At 36.8% G+C, this 14,020-nt stretch overlaps 1 protein-coding gene across 1 annotated transcript; it reads right to left on the bottom strand.

The window, feature by feature from the left end:
• Nucleotide 1: 1 nt before the first annotated feature.
• On the bottom strand, nt 2–6,543 carry LOC149922214 (peroxisomal multifunctional enzyme type 2-like). The gene is made up of 23 exons (XM_090163283.1): nt 6,370–6,543; nt 5,835–5,888; nt 5,264–5,371; nt 5,112–5,171; nt 4,979–5,047; nt 4,766–4,915; nt 4,576–4,698; nt 4,395–4,511; nt 4,265–4,330; nt 4,140–4,202; nt 3,957–4,076; nt 3,604–3,891; nt 2,997–3,541; nt 2,757–2,937; nt 2,285–2,692; nt 2,046–2,176; nt 1,832–1,972; nt 1,622–1,760; nt 1,435–1,562; nt 780–914; nt 574–715; nt 380–510; nt 2–318 (listed from the first exon to the last, which is right to left on the bottom strand). The coding sequence occupies exons 1-23, from the start codon at nt 6,428–6,430 to the stop codon at nt 220–222; spliced, it is 3,459 nt and encodes a 1,152-aa protein (XP_090019409.1). The 5' UTR covers nt 6,431–6,543; the 3' UTR covers nt 2–219.
• Between the last annotated feature and the right edge of the window lie 7,477 nt (nt 6,544–14,020).

Raw genomic sequence — 14,020 nt, 5'->3', positions numbered from 1 at the left:
ATCTCTTTACAAAAATATAAAAGTTATTTATTTTAACATTTACAATAGTATAACAAAACCGTTTTATACAAACGAATCTTTATATATATATTTATATTATAACCCTGATATATAGCCCCCATTTAAATTTGAAATATATGGAACTGGTACATATGAAATTTACTTTGCGCATGATTGGAGTTTTAACTTATGACGTAGGACAAAGCATTGAGCATCACTTTAAAGTTTAGACGCTGAGATTTTGAATAGTGCCACCATTTTGTCCAAAGCAGATGTGTCACCATGGATTTTTACTCTTCCACTGCCAGCTTTCAACACCTGAAGACAATCCCAATTAAAAATGAATGTTGGTTATTAATTTATAATAAATCAAAATTACCTGTTCAGCTGGAAGCCTTCCAAATACAATTTCGGAGAAATCCCTGTCATCTATTGTAACTGTACACGTTGCTTTGTCCGTTTTCGAAGCACCACGATAAATGCCACCAAGGGGTTTCTTAAGGTCAACAGCTGAAATTTAAAAGGAAATTAAGTTTACCATATTACAATATATCTAATTAAAGGTGTCCTTACTCCACGTGGTTTCCTTCTTTCCATCCTTGGTAATGTTCCATTCAAAAATCGTACGAATTTTATCAATCAATTCAGGGTTACGAGCCAATTTTTTGGTTAATGCCAAAAACGCATATTCACTGTATAATCGAGGATCTAAAGCCTACAAGACATAAAATTAATTAAAATTTCCTTTCCACAATAAAAAAAATTGCAATTATTCCTACCTTATCCACTAAAATAGGTTCTAGAAGCGGAAGTTCAATTGCACGACCACTTTTAAGAATTTCTTGCCACAACTGGTTCAACTTTTGAGTCAACATGATGTTCCCTTTGATTTTAAGTTTTCCAGTCATAAAAGCCTAACAATAACATTAAAATTATGTTTTTTCTATAAAAATTTAGATCATAAGAATAAGACTAGGGGTGTACGAGTCCTCTTTTTATGGTTTCCAGTCGCGTCTCGAGTCAGATTCCCAAGTACTCGTTCTTAAAAATTAGTTTGAGTCTTACTATTGTTAAAAACTAAAGCCGCATCACCACCACAAAGGAAAGTCCTTTCTTCACTGCAGAGTGCAGAAATCAAAACCAAAATCAGAAAAAATGCCAGCTTGGAGCGTCACACGATCTCCGTTAAACCAAATGGCAAACCAACCATAAAAATAAAAACTGGTGGTGAGGCGTTCAAAAAATGACAGAAAAAAAAGCGAACTAATTGGACTCGTCAAAAAATAAAGGACTCTGTGGCATATTTATTAACTCAGTCCACTTAAGAGTAACTTTTAAGCCTTGGCAAAGGACTCTGGTACTCATAAGAGTAATATATTAAGACGCCACGAGTCAGAATCCTCGAGTACTCGCACAGGCCTAAATAACACATACTCTTTGCGGATTCAGCTTTCCAGTAAGTAATTTTATAGTGTCTTCATCTTCCAATGTTAGAATACAGTCTGCTTTAGTTTTGGGTGGACTTTTGTAAATTGCCCCACTTCCAGTTTTCAAATCAACGGCTAAAATTAAAGAAATAAATTAAACAAAATAAAATAAATGAATGATTGAAATGTCTTACTCCAATCAGACATCTTCTTTCCATCGCGGAAGACATTCCAGTGGTAGATAACTTTCATCTTATTTGCAATATCCGGTTCTTCCAGTAGCCTATCTCCAAATAACTCAAAGATGATGTCAGATTTAACGCATATGGGAGGCTAAAGTTGCAAAAATAAAAACGTTATCAAAAAACTAAGACGCCAAATAATTTAACAAATTAAGCAAATACCTCATTTGAAGGAGGTGGAGCAATGGGAGTGCTAGAATCTTGAGTATCTTTACTGTTCTTTTTGAAATCTTCACGTAGATCATTTAATTTCTCCGATGCTAATACATCCCCTTGAATTCTTAACTTTCCACTCATGAAAGCCTATTTAAGTATATGAAATTTGTACTATTACTTACTGGTTATTAAAGAAAAAACCATACCAAAAATATAATACCTTTTGCGGATCAACTTTTCCAATTGCCATTCCAACCATCAAATCGTCATCAAGGGTCAAAATGCAGTCAGCCTTGCCAGATTTAGATGGTCCTTTATAAATGGATCCATTCCCATTCTTCAAATCAAATGCTAAAATAAAACAGGTTTTAAAGCTTTCAACTGCTAAAATAAAATAGGTTTTAAAGCTTTCTACCAAGAGAAGCTCCATTAAGGGCTTTCAAAAAGGTAATGACTTACTCCATTCTGCCACAACTTTTCCATTTTTAGTGATATTCCATTGATAGATATGCTGAATTTCCACAAACTGCGGGTTTTTTTCTAAACTACGTTGGTAACCAGCAAAGATAGAATCACTCTGTAATGCTACAGAGTTTGATACAGTGGGATTTGGTGGAGGAGAAGCTTTAGGTGGAGTTGGAATCTTGGCTTTGTCACGATTGGCTGCCAACAATGGTTGCAGTTTTTGAGTTAACATGATATTGCCCTTAATTTTCAGCTTCCCAGACATGAACGCTTTTCTCGCATCCAATTTTCCAAGAACCATGTTAAGCATGTCATCGTCATCAAGGGTTAACGAACAGTGAGCTTTTCCTTCTTTAATGGGTCCTCGATACAAGTCACCAGCACCATTTTTTAAGTCCAATACTAAAAGAACATTTAATTTTAATAATTTGTTTAACAGCATTGGATTTTAAAGAAAGCTATGTACTCCATTGCGAAGCTAATTTTCCATTTTTGGTGATGTTCCATTCGTATATGGCTTGCACCTTTCCCGCAATATCAGGCAGTTCTTTAAGTTTTCTGCCAATTTCAGCAAAGATAAAGTCCGCGTTTAGCCCTGTTGAAGAGCCATCACCGCCACCACCACCACCTCCAGAGTTTGGAATGCTCTAAAGGAAATGTTAAAATAAATCATTTTGAAATTAATGAAGATTATAGAAACTATTACATTGCTTGCTGATGAATTGCTAGATTGGGATGGTGCAGCGTATAAAGGTGTTACGGATTCAAGATCAACATAGCCTCCAGAAATCAAAGGCTTGCCAGTTTCAATAGCAGAACATTGATATACAATTCTGTTTCCTTCCCTCCACATTTCAGTCTTAATAGTGTGACCAGGCTCAATTGGTCCGGAAAATCGGGCCTTCATGGTTTTGAACTTTGACATGTCATTATTTGCGAATTGCTTCAAGATGTGGCGAGCAGCGTATCCGTATGTGCAAAGCCCATGCATGATTGGTTTAGGAAATCCACCCATAGCGGAGAAAGAGGGATCAATGTGAAGAGGATTTTTATCACCGCAGAGCCGAAACAACGCAGCTTGATTGTTCATGGTCTGCTCCAAAACAACTGCATCTGGCTGCCGGGATGGAACCTCTGCGATAGGTCTAACACAATTGGAAGCTCTTGGACCTCCAAAGTTTCCAGCACCGACAAAAACCAATGTATATTGGTTGTTCATTACCTTAAGTCCTTGTTCATTGTAAGAATCAACTGAGTGAAGAAATTAAAATGAATTATTTTGATTAATTTATAATTTGTTTTAGTAATAATACCATCAATAATGGCCATAGCATTGGTTCCTTTGTCCAATACAGCCGCAACTTTGCAATTGGAGGTTAAAGTAGTAGCTGGAGGTAATGGTTCAAATATTTCGAGATAATGTTCCCCGTGGAGCATCTTTGTAGGATCAACATCAACATCACCCAGTTTTTCTTGCAAAATGGGAGAGTCTAGGAGTTCGTGCATAGATATCACAGTTCCAAAAGTAGGAATGACTTGGAACTCATCACTGCCCTCATAAAGAAACTTCAAATGGTCTGGCTCTGCTGTTGTCAGTCCAACTAACAATGCAAGTTAAAACAAATTAAGAATTGATTGCTGTTTTGCAAAGTTCACAACTTAATACCTCCTAATGCGTATAAGATGGCGTGATCATGATTGTAATTGTAACCAACCGTATCTTTTTTCGCACGGGGTTTCCCACTGGATGCATTGTTTAAAGCATCCACCAACAATGTAGTTTGTTCTTAAAATTATAAATATATTTAACATATAGTAAGATTAAAAACTAATATCATTCAATTTATACCAGTAAAATTGGCAGGGCTAGCTGCGTCAGTCATGTCGGAGATTTCTTGCCAGTTATCCCTAACTTAAATTAAATTCAAAATGAGTTATCTAAGAAAAAATGTATCTACAAACATCAATACACACCACTTTCAACCGATATTTTATCTCCCTTGCCAACAAAGGCTTTGCCAATGGATCTTTGCCACCTATCTATTAAGATAATAAGGTCAATACTACAACTTATCAAAAACAAGATAACTGATAAGTGACGTACATTTTCCAACCCAACCTCCAGCGGCTTCAAACACTCCACCGTTTTCTGGGCAACTACTGTGACACAAGTACACTACAACTGGACTTATAAATTCGGGTTTTAGCTGCTCAAACCAATCTGTAAAATATTTTACATTTCTCTTATACAAAATGTTTTTCTTTATAGAAAAAACAGGGCTTACCCTGTGGAAGTATATCTTGGGTTAGCCTTGAAGCTGCCAAAGGGACTATACAATTACAATGAATTCCGTATTTGGCTCCTTCAATTGCCAAAGTATTGCTCAAACCCAACAATCCAAGTTTAGCTAATAAAATAACATTAGTATGTATTTTAATTTTTAGTAATTGGGATAATTGAATAACAAAATTCACCGGATGCGTAATTAGCTTGTCCAAAATTCCCGTAGATACCAGCACCTGACGCAGTTACAATAATTCTCCCGTAGTTTTGTTTGCGGAAATAGGGCCAAGCGGCTTTGGATACTAAAAATGACCCTCTTAAATGGACTCGATGAACCAAATCTAAAGAAATGATAGCTCATTGTACTAGAAAAAATGACAAGAAAATTATTTAAAATAGATTACCCCAATCTTCAACGGTTATTTTAAGAAAAGATTTGTCCCTCAAAATTCCAGCATTATTTATTACTATATCTAAAAATATAAGAATGTCAAATAATGCTGACAAATATAGCATTTGAAGTGCAAAATCAAATACCAATTCTGCCAAAGTTTTCAATAGCAGTTTTCACAATTTTATCACCCTCTTCTACAGAGTCTAAATATATGTTATCATGTTTATTAGCCTTTGATTTTTTCCTTAACTATAAAAGTAGGAACCGGTTTGTATATTTTCTTTTGTAAACTTACTATAGTCAGAAACAGCTCTCCCTCCCTTTGACTGTATTTCCTCAACTACTCTATCAGCAGCTGATTTGTTTTGTCCCTCTCCACTTCTAGTACCACCAAGGTCATTCACTTAAATATAAAAATCTAAGTTCTTAAAAATTGCTTAAGTGCTAAAAACGATTAAACAATTGTATGGAAAAATATAATTTAGTTATATAACGGCTTACAATGTATAGGGGGATTGGGGAAAACTTTAACAAAAAGGATAAAGTTGTATATCATTCAATTAAGTATCTCTGAGCAAAAAGTATTTATGTTATTCATCAACAAGTTTGTAGAAATAAAACTATATCTTACCTAAAGCCTCACTTCGAGCAACTAACTTATAAAATGGAAGAATTTAGGGCAAAATTAAGATTTTCAAATATGCAACATTTGGTTTTCCCCAAGGCTAAAGAGGTTATTTCCTTATGAAATGGGGAAATTTTTCCAATTATACGCAAGCTTTTTTTAAATTGCGAGAAGAGAGATTTCTATAGAGAAATGTATAGTACTAGGAAATAGTGCCAAAAAATGGTAAAAAACAACTTACCCACAACAGCAGCACCTCTTTCTGCCAAAAGGAGTGCGTATTCCCGTCCTAAACCTAAAATCAAACAAAAATTATGAGAATTTACTAATTTCCTTTTGTATCTTCATAAAATTTGCCTACTTTAACTGTGCCAAATCACCAAAATTATAGAATAAATTATGTCGACGTGTGTGAATGATTTTGGGGATGGATTCTGGGATCAACAACCCTAAACATTTTGTCCAGGGGGAGGGAAGATATCTGGGGTTTAATTCTACAGGGGGTTTTTAAAAAACCAGATAAATCTAGATGAGATAGCATGTTATAATATTTCGTAGCCTTGACCCGGTGCTAGACACTCCAATTATTCATGTCCCGTAGGTACATCAAAACCTATGAACAATAGCGGTGACGCGATGTAAGAAACGCTTGCGAAATTCCGTGGTAAAATAAGTACCATTATGCCGGGAAACTAGAAGTACATCTCCGTCCACTAACTTTCGTACTGTTTGCAGCAAACGTAGGCTTAAGATAAACCAAACAAAAACTTTCTTACCCCCGCCAGCTCCTGTGACAATTGCGACTTGGCCATCGAACGTTAACGGTTTTTTATCCATATTTTTGTGAATGCCCTAATCATCAAAAATGTTCCCTAATTAATTTCATTAATTGAACAACCAACTTCTAACTTCTAGTGAAGTGGCCGTACACAAATACTGGGATAGAATGAGATGCGCCGCTGCGGCTGCCAGATCAAAGAATTAACATCCCAGGAATGGAAACAGTAGCTCCCTCTACAGTAAATTCTTAGTATCTTCTCTCGAAAGGAGCCGCTTGCTAATCTTGCTAATACCCGGCCCATTTGAGCATTTTTACCGGAAGTTTCAGAGTCAACCCGAGAGCAGCGAGCATTGAGGTAGATTTTTCCATTCCTATTGTGGATATTCCTTGGTCGAATCTTCGATAAATTGTTAGTACATCGCCCGGTTATTAGCATAGTCAAGACCTTTTTATGATCGGGTTAGCACGCTCACCCTATCTCTGCTATGTAATATAATGCAACTGTGCAATAAGTTTGTCACCACAAGGATATTGTACCACAAGCATAGTCTGCCGCCAAATATCATTGTGTCTCATTGCACCATCTAACGACCGCTGGTGGAACCAATATGTGAAATTTACTGTTATGCCATCTATTTTATTAGTGGTTCCGCCAAGGAGGATAATAATAGGCCCGGTCTGATTTAGAGGCCCCCTTTATAAATATTTTAATTTAGAAATGCCCTATTTTAAAGAATTTTTTTACTGTTAATTTAAACGTTCTCTTACGAAAAATAAAATTTTCTTCCGTGCAATTTAATCAAAGAATGACTCTCTTCTATTAAAGCTTTTACCAAATTCATCAACCACTAAATTAGGGTTTTCTTGTAAACAATTCTACATTATGCGATAAATGGAAAAAGTAGCCAGATTTGAAAGTCAATATTATCCCACAGTTGTTCGTTGACGTGTTTCAATTCTTTTCAGGGAACTGAAACTTATTTCTGAGATAGTGTTTGCCACAGGAATGCATGAAACAACCTTGTAGTACTTAACAAGGTCAGGGAAGCCATCTTCCATGGTCATTAAATAGTGGAAGCAGTCGCTTACGCTGCAAATTTTTTGGGGATAATTAGATTTCTCGCAATTTTAGTTTGACTTTTTAAGGAATCAAGGTCGAAATGAAACCTATCGGATGTGTCACAATGTGTTAGGATATCGATTTCGTTTAGGAAGTTCTCAGAGTTAGGGTCCGATGCCATGATACATTTATAATAATCAGAGTTTTCTAATAATCGTATATTCATTTCAGAAATAAATTTGTCTATTAATTCGAAATAGGTGGACCTCATCTGGTCTACCAGGGTTTTTACTTCAGTTGCCCTGGTCCCCGATGTACTTGTTACCACACTATGTTTTAATCTCCTGTTGTTAGGGATAATTTTACGTTTTCGTAAAGCTAATGGTTCGCTGTTACGGTCAGGTACTGCAATAAAAGCCAATTCCCCGATTTTAGTAGCTTTTTCCCAAATAGAATCAAAGCGTTCAGAGTTTCTACACTCTTCTAAGGTCTTGACAGTAGCTTGGCAAATGGCAACGGCTTCCGTAAAAATAACTTTGGAACTTTGTAAATATTCCGACTGGGAATTTGTTACACCTAATACTTCCTCTAATGCAATGACTAATATTAAGTTGTTAAAGTTATGAAATTGGCAGTCTCGTCGGGTTTTCCGTTTCCAATCAGATTCTCTAAAGTTAAAACTACGGAATCGAGTCTATTTCTAAAATATAGTGAATCCCCTTTTTTTTGCTCCACTATCGAGTGGTATTTTTAGTATATCGTAGCCTAGATGTTTTTGGGAGTTTTCAAAATATTCACTTCTAATGACCGAATTGCTTTGAAAGTTGTAAATGGCTTGAACCAAACCCAGTAGTTCTATAGCTATCGATATTTTGGAGCAACGGTCAACCAAAACTAAATTTAAGCGGTGGGCGTAGCAATGAACGTACGGACAATGGCCACCTACTGCTTCGTCTACTTTCACCCTTACTCCTTTTACATGCCCACTTATTACACTTACCCCATCATAAGTCAGTGCAACACAATTCTCCTCTTTTAAAAGATTTATAATTGCCAAGCTGATACTCTCAGAATCAAACTTGTGTAAATCTGTGAGCCCTATAAATCGTTCTACGACACCTATTTCTGCTTTAGTATATCGAATACAAAGATTTAACTGCTCTACTCTCGCATTGTCTCGAGTTTCGTCAGCTATTACAGAGTAGAATCCACCGGATTCGTTGACCTATTGAAGAATAATTTTTCTCACTAAACTTGCACAAATGCCAATTATTTCGTTTTGTATGGTGCTGTGCATTATTCGGCATATTATCGCACTTGGCTTTTCAATCAGGACATTTTCTTTTTAAAAGATCTAATATTGCAATAAAGTTTCCCCTATTCCCAATATTGTCGGCGGATGTGTAAGTGTTCCCCTGAAGTGCTAAATCTTGTTGGGGACATAATATAATCACTTCAACGTGTATAGATAGGACCTCTGTATTTCTAATAATGTCTGGTTTATGGTGGTCGTTAACCTGGAAAGCTATTGATCAACGGGATTCGGATTTCATGTAGTAGAAGTACGTTTTGTAGGCTAGTTGGTGAGAAGATTTGTTGGAAGTGAAGTGTTCTTTGAATTGTTTCCCCATATTTTTCCAATCCGAAAATCCCTTTAGAAATCCAGTATTTTTACTGCCTAACAAATGACGGCAACAAAACAATACACTGCATCCTTTGCAACTGAATATTCAATCATTTGATATTTGTCATACCTAGAAGAATTGAAACCTCGACTTTTACCTCCAATTATTCTTTTAGGAAAAGGATTTAGTTTAGGCGGAACTGGAAAGCAATCTTTATCTAGACTACTATCCAAGTTATTCAACGCGCGTAAGCCCATTTCTTTTGAATTGGACACGTTGTTTGATCTATTTTTTGCATGGTTAGAGTTGAGGTTTGTAATTACTTCTGCAATTTCTCCTTCATGAGTTAGTTCCATTTCCATGACGTTTGGAAGTACTTCAGCAGTATTTCTACCACTGTTATCAGTCCCCAAGGATTCTAAACCCTCTCCCAATTATTTGCCTAGGTTTTCCTCACAACTATCGTTATGGGTTTGCGCCGACGATTTAAAACAAGTGGGTCACGTGACCCAAATAATAGTCTTACACGAGCTTACTGTATCGAGTTTGTGAGTTAAACTAAGCCAAAAATAAATAAGCACGACGATTTATTTGAGTGTACATATAGTTATTAAACTACTATTCCCCAGCGCCAGTCTAAACGTAGTGACGATTCCCGCGTCTTCTCCCCAGCCATTTCGCGGTACAGCTCTACCCCAGCGCCAGCGTTGCCAGGTCGTTTTTGAGAAAGTCGCCCAAAAGTTATTTTAAAGTAGCCCAATTTGTCGCCCAAAATAAATTCAGTCTTTCTTAAGTAGCCCAATTTGTCGCCCAAAGTAAAACATTAATAACCAAATGGTACAAGCTCACTTAACTAAATTTTTTTAAATCAAACCAATCATTTTATTAAAAAATGTACTAATTGCATATGTAACATAATTACTCATAAGTATGCCACTAGCTCTATTTCTTCACTAACGGTTTGTTTCACAGATATTGCGTCATCCGTACCTTACGTAATATTTGACGTCATCGAATCTCAAATGCCGATAATGCCGTCGCCCAATTAGCTCTACGTCTGATAAACCGACGGCCATTATTTTAGTAAACAAACCGGTTGAACAACCAAGGCTTAGGAGCTAAAATGAAGTTATGTTAATTGCAAATTAATGAAGTTCTCGGAGACTCACGTTCTAAAATAAATTTGTATTGTAAAATAAAAGAAGCAGGTTTATTGGAAAAAATAGTTGAAATTCAGGTTGAGCTTTTCTGGCGCATCTACAAGATTGGAGTATTTGCAGATTCTACCATTCTTTTGAGCCTAGGACTAACTCTTCTAGGCTTGATATGGGTTTTAATAACGCTGGTGGAATATTCCACTTCGACGACTTTTTCCATTTTCGGAAAGCGATAACTTATTGATCATTTTCCCCAACCTTTTATTTTTCTAAATTACTCATTATTTAACTTCATCCGCACAAACCGAGGGAGTTTATAAATTTCAATAAAGCTACATTGGGCTGACTAAAATTCCGACGCAAAAATTTCCTTATCAATTTAGAGGTTTTCCATTGGCTTAAATAAATATGTTAGTAGCCAATAGTGTGATTCCCAAAATTACTAGGATGAATAAAAAGGTCAAAATCTAAAGTAGTCCACCTTTATACTGGTTCGTGGTGAAACAAACCGCTAGTGAAGATTTTTGAATGGAATAAAGGTACAGTGGCATACTTATGAGTAATTATGTTACATATGCTTATTGGTTATACATTGATTGGTTGAATGCGTTTAAAAGTTCAGTTGGAGGCACAAATTCCGAACATTTTGTTTATTCGAGCTAGTCCGAATTTAACATATAATATACTAGACAATAAATCGAGATTCATTCGGTTTCTAAGATCAGTTTTCGTCAAGTTCACTTGGGAGAAAACTCGTTCTACTTGTGCGTTAGAAATTGCTAAACTTAAAAGCTTAATTGCACCTTCATTATGTGCTCTCCAGAGGCATCTTGAAAACGGTATACGTCTATCCAAAATGTGTTCTACCAATTTTGAAAATAGTGCGGGCGACTGAAGACAGATAAAGGAGCCCAAAAATCGCCCAAATCGCCCAAGCATTTTTTGTCTCCAATCGTTTTGAAAGTAGCCCAAATTGGGCGACTTTTCGCCCAACTGACAACCCTGCCCAGCACCAGTCTAGACGTAGTGACGATTCCCGCGTCCTCTCCCCAGCCATTTCGCGGTACAGCTCTACCCCAGCGCCAGTCTAGACGTAGCGACGATTCCCGCGTCCTCTCTTTGTGTCACGTGACTCTCCCGTGTCTCTTTCTCTAAGAGTTGTAGGAAGATTCTTCTAGCTTTTGATTGTTACTTCTAGAGGCTGATTTCCTCGCGTGGCTGTTACTCGCAATCGCGTGCGAGGATTCTTCTAAGTTTAGTATGATTTCTACCGTGCCGTGTCATGCCTACGGCGGCGGCGGCGGCGGCGGCGGTGGACGCCGGACAACGGAGCGAGACCAGGAGTCTTACTAAGAGCCTATACGGCACGTGTAAGACTAAAAACGTGCCATTGCACCTTTCTGACACTAACGAAACTATCTTCTCTATTCCCTTTTTGTCGTTTTTGAGCAACAGATAAAAATTTTCTGGTACTCATATTTAAAAATACTACTATTATATACTAATAGCGAAATAACCTTAACTAGGTTTAAGACAATGAAGCTTAGTTAAAGCTATGTAGTCTTCAAACAGACTTTATAATAATAACAGCTATATCTAGCCTTGAAAAAGGCTGTTTGAAAAATTTATTTAGAGTTGCTAATTAGCCTTGCCAATGGCCGGGGCTCATTTAACGCGGCAACCACTGGCATCTCCTAGTCCTGGCTTCTGTCTATATCAATGTAACCAGAGTACACTACCAATGGCCGAAACCACAGAGTTCGCTGCCATTGGTAGTGTACTCAGGTAAGATTGATTTCGAGTATAGGTGATTAAGAAGATAACGTTTTGTAAGGGCCATTTAGGACTCTTGGAAATTGGAATTGAATGGGATTTCTTTTTTACAGAGCTAGATGACCAATTTTTAAAAATAAATAAAATTTGAAAATCATATTCGGTCTCATTTGGAGACCCCAGAGGGTATTTTTTTGAAACTTTTAGAGGCCTAAATTTTTTCAACATAGGCACGTGCCTACTTGTGCCTACTGCTGGCGGGGGCACTGTCTGAGGTTAGTAAAATATGTGCTATCCACCCACCATTGGTGTCTAATTAGTCCATATTGTATTAGTCTTTGGAGCTGACAACTGAAAAGAAACTTTAGATTGAGCCCGGATCTGGGGCCGTTCACAAATTATGTAACACCATATGTAACATAATTACTCAAAAGTATGCCACTGTACCTTTATTCCATTCAAAAATCTTCACTAACGGTTTGTTTCACCACGAACCAGTAAAAAGGTGGATTACGTTAGATTTTAACCTTTTTATTCATCCTAGTAATTTTGGGAGTCACACTATTGGCTACTAACATATGTATTTAAGCCAATGGAAAACCTCTAAATTGAGAAGGAATTTTTTGCGTCGGAATTTTAGTCAGCCCAATGTAGCTTTATTGAAATTTATAAACTCGCTTGGTTTGTGCGGATGAAGTTAAATAATGAATAATTTAGAAAAATGAAAAGTTGGAGAAAATGACCAATAAGTGATCGCTTTCCGAAAATGGAACAAGTCGTCGAAGTGGGATATTCCAATTTCCACCAGCGTTATTAAAACCCATATCAAGCCTAGAAGAGTTAGGCCTAGTCTCAAAAGAATCTGCAAAGTCTCCAACCTTATAGAAAAACTCAACCTGAATTTCAACTATTTTTCCAATAAACCTGCTTCTTATTTGACAATGAAAATTTATTTTAGAACGTAAGTCTCCGAGAACTTCATTAATTTGCAAATTAATTACATTAACAGAACTTAACACTATATTGTAGTTCATTTTAGATCCTAAGCCTCGGTTGTTCAAACCGGTTTGTTTACAAAAAAAATGGCCGTCGGTTTATCAGACTTAGAGCTAATTGTTCGAGGGCATAATCGGCATTTGAGATTCGATGACGTCAAATATGACGTCAAATATTACGTAGGGTACAGATGACGCAATATCTGTGAAACAAACCGTTAGGGAAGAAATAGAGCTAGTGGCATACTTATGAGTAATTATGTTACATATGGTAACACGGTAAGAGGAGCGGGGAAATCGCGTTGGTAATTAGATATATTTAGTTTTGACTCTAGAGGCCTCTAGGCGCAGTGAGATTTTGTTGCTGGTTTTGCATCGATACCTAATACCATAAGTAACATAATAACAATAAGTATGACAATTAACGACAGGCCAGGTCGGCTGGTCGGTGATCGCCGAGGGCCCCCGGTTTCAAGGAAGCCCCAAATTGCTTAAAATAAATTTTTCCCAAAGGTCCTTTAGACACGTTTGACGTTTCAAATTAATGTGCACGTAGAATCTAGTACACTTGAAACGTTATTTGTTGTCCTATAAATAACCATTTAGATTTTTATTCCATACCCCCCACCGCCCGGTAAGGGGGCCCCTCCTTAAGTCTCGAGATTTACAACCATAGACACAGAGCCATCTAGTGTCTAAAATATGTGAGACTTCCGCTAAGCCGAAATATCTGGTTTCCGATATATAGGCGGAATATTAATCTAAAATGATAAAAATTAAAAATGTTATACTCGGCGTCACGAGCTCATGTTTTTTATCACGCGTGATTCGCACGTGGGCTTCAAAACAAAGCCAAAGCCCCTCGCGACTCCAGAACGTGATCTCCGATATTAGGCTTAAATTTTTATCAAAAAGTAGTCATCCAAAACGGTAAGTCGCCAGTCCAAGTCACAGCTTGAAGAGAGTATCAGTGCCGAAAAAAGTTTTTTTTTTATTATTATTATTATTATTTATTAACAGAAAAATATCTACCAAG

Source organism: Leiobunum rupestre, chromosome 11 (genome assembly GCF_980474605.1).
Source record: "Leiobunum rupestre chromosome 11, qqLeiRupe1.1.hap1, whole genome shotgun sequence".
Lineage (NCBI taxonomy): Eukaryota > Metazoa > Arthropoda > Arachnida > Opiliones > Sclerosomatidae > Leiobunum > Leiobunum rupestre.
The sequence above is the reverse complement of the archived record's forward strand: the minus strand, read 5'-3'. Positions and strand labels throughout refer to the sequence as shown.

What these genes read in the sequence shown, in the direction of transcription:
- LOC149922214 (XM_090163283.1), bottom strand. Translation starts at nt 6,430, where the DNA reads ATGGATAAAAAACCGTTAACGTTCGATGGCCAAGTCGCAATTGTCACA. An exon ending in TAGCCCTGCCAATTTTACTG is followed by an intron (nt 4,077 to 4,139) that starts GTATAAATTGAA and finishes TATAATTTTAAG; the next exon opens with AACAAACTACATTGTTGGTG. An exon ending in AAAGAAGATGTCTGATTGGA is followed by an intron (nt 1,563 to 1,621) that starts GTAAGACATTTC and finishes CTTTAATTTTAG; the next exon opens with CCGTTGATTTGAAAACTGGA.